General features: G+C 46.2%; 1 protein-coding gene across 1 annotated transcript in view; it reads right to left on the bottom strand.

Annotated features, from left to right (window-relative positions):
* WWC3 (WWC family member 3) overlaps positions 1 to 5,295 on the bottom strand; it is an 82,143-nt gene extending 76,848 nt beyond the window's left edge. The window contains exons 1-2 of the mRNA XM_011966834.1: positions 5,189 to 5,295; positions 902 to 1,105 (exon numbers count right to left, since the gene is read on the bottom strand). Of these exons, the coding sequence (XP_011822224.1) occupies positions 902 to 1,105; positions 5,189 to 5,204 (220 nt within the window). The 5' untranslated portion in view covers positions 5,205 to 5,295. The remainder of the gene's footprint in view (positions 1 to 901; positions 1,106 to 5,188) is intronic.
* Positions 5,296 to 6,000: the final 705 nt, after the last annotated feature.

The following is a 6,000-nucleotide window of genomic DNA, read 5'->3' on the forward strand; positions in this document are numbered from 1 at the left end:
AAAATTCAACCCAGTGGTACGAACTTTCATCCATTCTTTCCAAGCTCACGAGTGCCCAGGCCAGTCACAGTCATGCACATCTGTTGGGGTCTGTTGAGGGTGACAGTCTGCTGGGAAGGAACTGGTTCATGTGGTGACTGTGTCCACAGCAAAATGCTTTGGGTTCTGAGAGTGCAACTGGTTTCTTCAAAACTAAGCACTTGCTGAGTACTAATGAAATGGACCCCCCACTCTGGCAGCCTTCCAAACTAAAGAGAGGTCCCTTTAGAGAACAGCAAGCAGTACATGGTTATCTTACCTGAGGGGCAGGAGAGTACCCCGATTCTCTGGGTTCTATGGTGTTCCTCCTCCTTCCCTGTACTGCCTACTAAAGCCTAGAGCCCAACAGAGGACTCTACAAAGAGACAGGGAGCTTGACATGGCTGAGGTCTCCTGAGTCTTCCCACTCAGAATGAATGAAACCACTGTGTGGATTTCCCAAGAGATCATCACAGACAAGCAGCGTTAACTGCAGAGATCTCTGAGGGAAGCCCTCTTCAAAACTGACATGCAAGAGACAAGAGGCTGGTATACATCCCTACCCGAAATTTTGTTTTCTTGTTTATTTTTTACCTTCCCCACCTGAATGTGAGCTCAAGGGCAGAGACTTTTCCTTTCTTAGTCACCACCAACCATAACCCAGTGACTGGGCACAAAGTAAGCATTTGATAAACCCTTGCTACAGGAGTGGCTACCGGGTGCCCATCTGATTTCAGTGCCGAATACTGATGACCTAACAGTATGTGATTAGAACCTTCACGAAGCGATCTTGCCCAAGGAAGGTTCAGTGTTTGCAGGTAACCTAGCAGAGAGATGGCTTTTAAAGTCACAATGGCTTTTAACAGGAGATAAGTCAACTCACAGCTGGCGTGCGAGCGGCTGTCATCCTCACACATTTTGTGCAGCTGCTGGTATTCCTCCTGGGCCAGCTCAAACCGCTGCTGCTTAATCTGGTAGATTTCTTTCTTGGCATTGAGAGCCTCCTGGGCTACAATTAAATATTCCTTCAACATGCGCTCTTGCTCTCGCCTCCACTGTTCTCTTGGATCCTCGATCTGGGTAAGTTCTGAAATTTAAAAAGGTTAAAACATAAGTGACTTAAAAGTAAAATCCTTAGGTGGACCAACAGTCATGCAGTGATGTCGCTCGTCAATGTGAAAATTAATTCATTACCAGGATGCATATTATGGAAGATTTTATATCACGAACCTTTCCAAAGCGTGGAACACTTTCTATTTTTATATCCACAGTCCAGATGAGAAGGAAACTCTACAGATATGAAACAGTCCATTGGAGGAGGGAAGACAATACAAGACGATGTTTTCACCAACAAAGACCACACTTTAAATAAGCATGGGAGGAGATGAACCCACGTGAGCTCAGAACTGTGACACTAATTGCTATTTATGACCTTCTCCTCATTGACTCCTTCTGCGTGAGATGATGGAAACTCTTGTGTGTCCCGGACCTGACTGGCCCCCTTCTTTCATTTCCCAGACCAGACTGTGTAGTCTTTTCCCATTCCTCGCTGACTTCCTTGTCCCATCCCACCATAGCTTCCCTCATGTTCACTCCTGCTTCCTCCCTGTCCAGCTCTTCAAGGGCCTGTGCCTAACTCCAGCTCCAGCCTCTCTCGCCAGCTCCAACCTTTCATTCCCACCTGCCTCCTGGATGCACCTCCACATGGATGGACCCAAAGTCATTCCTAGCCATTCATCCAAAGCAGCCCTCATTCTCCACACCACCTTTCCCCATCAAGAGCAAAACCAAACCAAACACCACACAGCACACGCCTGCTTCTCCTCTCTTCCCCTTGTGGGGAGACGCATCATCTGGATCTAACTGCGGAGACAGCCTGGGGGTACAACCTGGGACTCATCCTCAAAGAATCCCACTCCTCTTCCTCCTGAAACATTCAGTGGGTTATGAAGAACTGGAGGTCCCTGCCCCTGGATATGATAATCATTGGTGACACGCCCTTGTCTCTGTCTCTCCTTACTTCAGTCAGACTCTCGGGACCTTCTGGTCTCATCCCACCAAAACCCATCCTCAGAGCACTCTCCAAAGTGACCTTTCTAACTGGGATGCAATGCTTTCACACAGAAACCTCTTTGATAGCACAAAGTCGGCCGGGCACGGTGGCTCAAGCCTGTAATCCTAGCACTTTGGAAGGCCGAGACGGGCGGATCACGAGGTCAGGAGATCGAGACCATCCTGGCTAACACGGTGAAACTCCGTCTCTACTAAAAAATACAAAAAAAACTAGCCGGGCGAGGTGGCGGGCGCCTGTAGCCCCAGCTACTCCGGAGGCTGAGGCAGGAGAATGGCATAAATCCGGGAGGCGAAGCTTACAGTGAGCTGAGATCCGGCCACTGCACTCCAGCCTGGGCGACAGAGCGAGACTCTGTCTTTAAAAAAAAAAAAAAAAAAAAAGAAAGCACAAAGTCCAATCTCCTTAGCCTAATATACGAGTTCCAAAACTCACTCGTCAGCTTCATCTCATTTTCCATCCTTTTCCCCCAAAACATTCTCTACGCAGACTGAACTTCTGCGAAGTACCCAAATATGCTTGGCTGGCTCCCCGGTGCCTTTGCCATGCTGACTCAGACCTCTTCTGTCACAGGAAGGCCTGCCGTCTTCCCAGGCACGCTGCAAAGGCACCTTTTTTCTGAAGCCTTCTCTGATCCTCTAGGCACACATGTCTCTCCCCTGCTTACGTGGGCTGCTCTTCTTCCCCCTTAACACTGGGCACCTGAGTGTTTTTGTATCTTTTCTGTTTCCCACCTAAACTATAGCCTCTAGATGGCAGGGGCACAGCCTCAGTCACCTTTATACTCTCAGGACCTCTCACTGAGTGCATACAACAGAATGGTCTGTATACACCATATACAAAGGAATACGATTCCACAAAAAGGAATAAAGTTCTGATGCTCACTATGACATGGAAGAACCTCAAAAAACAGCCAAGTGAAAGACGCCAGGCACAAAAGGCTACATAGCATCTGATTCCATGTCTATGAAATACCCAGAACAGGAGACTGCAGAGACAGAAAGCAGACTAGGGGTCACCAGCGGCTAGGGGAAGGGGAATGGGGAATGACTGCTTAATGGAGATGAGATTTCCCTTTGGGGTGAGGAAAATGTTCTGGAACAAGATAGAGGTGATGGCTGCGTAAGACTGTAAATGCACCAAATGCTACCAAACTATTCATTTTAAAAATGGTTCATTTTACGTTCTGTGAATTACACCTCAAAATGGTTAAAATGGTAAATTTTACATTATGTCTGTTTTGCCACACACACACACACACACACACACACACACACACACACACACTCTCTCACACATGAAGGTGTGCTTGCTAGAATGTTTCCAGGTAAGTTCTCCTTTGGAAATCCCCCCGCCATCTGCTCTCCTGTCAATATCCTTTGCTCATCCCTTCTCACACCATCCCAGCGCCCCTCCTAGAAAGCCTCTCCAAGCAGTAAAAGTTCACAGGAGAAGATTTACAAACCAAAACAAATGCAAAATCAGAGTCCTGCTCTTGTCTCAGAGATGAGATTCAGTGGGCGTGGGGCATCCGTACCACCAAGCCCTGGGAAGGATAAAGCCTATTAACGAAGCCACGGGCATCTGCCCAGGTCCACAGCAAGGTGGCCCTGTGAAGTGAGCAGCTCTTACGTGTTACGAGCTGCCCTTTAGACTATCAGCTGGGAAGCCTAGCTCAAACGGCCACATTTACCCAAACATACACAGTCGTGAAGTGCCAGGCTGGCAGAGAGCCACTGGGGCCTCTCAGCTTCTCTTCTGCCAGCTACTTGCCCTGTCCAGAAACCACTGGGTCCACCTAGAAGTTCTCCTGCCACCTGGACCTGCCTGGGAGGGCAGCGGGGTCATAACGGTAGATATCCCCTGTCTCCAATCACCACTTCCCAGTCTCTGGATAAGAGCTGCAATCATGCCCAAGGACGGGTGCCAGGCACCAAAAACCCCACTGTCCCGAGATCTGAGATGGGGGACTCAGATCTTGGGTGCCAGCAACTGACAATGTAGGAATCAGCTCTGAAGACACAAGTCTGGGTCGACTGCACAGTGGGGACATGAGGAGTCATGGGACTGGCCTAGAAAAGAGCCTCAAAATCACTCGGGTTGGGGGCACCGTGCACCTTCACACCCTGCAGCCACCCCGCACTTCACCAAGCAAAGGACAGAAAGTACGCCAAGGGGAAGCCATGCCTCATATCCTGGTAGTAAAATGACAATGACAGAGCCACTGAGGGAAGCCAGAATGAAAACGAGAGAGGATGAAAAATAGATTCCCAGCTGGGACCCCATCGAAGAAAGCTGACAAAGAGACAGCCAAGATTAATGGGCAGAGAACAGATCTAGAACAGGATTCCTACACCTTGGCACCACTGACATTTGGGGTCGTCTCATTGTCTGTTGTGGGGGGCAGGCTGTCCTGTGCGTTGTAGGGTGTTTAGCAGCATCCCTGGTCTCCACCCACTGAATGCCAGCAGCACCTCTCCCAGGCACAGCCATTGAAAATGCCTCCAGACAATGCCAAGTGTTCCTGAGGGATAAAATCACCCAGGATGAGAACCACTGCTCTAGATAGTTCTACAAAGGAGGCTGGCATGGCCAAAGACCCATTGTTTCTGCTATGGTCTCTATACCATTTTCTCACTTCACACACACACACACATACACACACAGAGAGAGAGAGAGAGCGAGAGAGAGAGAGATCACAAAGGTTTGGTGTATGAAAGCTAAAGTTAAATGTATAAGATGAAATGAAGTGAAGGTAATCACTTGGGCACTTACTTCAATAACCTGTCAGCTCCACTCTGCAATACATAATTTTTTCATTATGAGAGGTATTTCTATTTCCAGACTGGCTGGGAAATTTAGTCCTTGTAATAGTTATTAAAACCCTCCATTAAACATATTATATGTAGTCCCCAGCAAGACACAAGCAAGGCACAGCTACAGAACTGCTTCACTTTGTGAAGAACTGAGCTAATGGAAACTTCGGATTACATTTATAAAACCCAATTTAATGCTGCATTGGAAGGTAACGATTGTTTCACTCTACAAAAAGTTTTTGGCATCTTTGATATAATGCCACAGATTTTGCACACTACTTACTATTTATGTGGTCCATGTAATAAACTCCAATTTGTTTATCATATACAGTTTCCCATCCTAAAGGAAGTTCATCCCCAACACAATCGGCAAAGGTCAATGGCTTTGTTATCCTGCAAAATAAAATTATGAAAACAAATTTGAAAGTCAGGTCAGTTTTGTATAAGTTTGCTTTATCTTATCTAATTGACTGCTTTTGCTCCAAATATTTGGTTGGAAAATTAATTCGCCAGCTTTGCCTAAATAACTGTATTAGTACACTCGCAATCAGAAGCATTACTATCTCAAAGCGCAACTTTAAATATGAGCAAAAGAGATACTCGGTTACTAACAAAACAGGTAAAACAAGCATCTTCTTCCAAGCAGTATGTTTAATGAGGTGAGGACAGTGGAATGTAGCTCTTCCAGAAAAATCAGAGAGCACCTATGCTCTGTTCTCATTCCCTGAGAAATGTTCCCCTCACAACTTTCAGTTTCCATACATTACACATGAACATTGGCTTAAATCTATATAAAATTTATTTCCAATATTTTTATCTACCAGTGGTCATGAGTTTAATAAACGTCAACCATTGGCCAAATGCAAAGAGCCAAGCAAGGTAACAATACAATGAGACCCCCACTAAATACTTCCTATATTTCTTATACAGTAGGAATCAGAAATTTCAGAGTCTTTTTTATTTTTCTGGAGTAAAACAACAAAAGCACTTTGTCTACAGGCATCTCTCCTTGAAGAAAATCTGATTAAGGAAATTTGGGCTTGACAAGAGAGATAAAGAGTTTTCAGATGGATTTTTAAAAGTAGAGCTCCCCCC

The sequence above is a fragment of the Mandrillus leucophaeus genome, unplaced genomic scaffold (genome assembly GCF_000951045.1).
Source record: "Mandrillus leucophaeus isolate KB7577 unplaced genomic scaffold, Mleu.le_1.0 Scaffold777, whole genome shotgun sequence".
In the NCBI taxonomy this organism is placed as follows: domain Eukaryota; kingdom Metazoa; phylum Chordata; class Mammalia; order Primates; family Cercopithecidae; genus Mandrillus; species Mandrillus leucophaeus.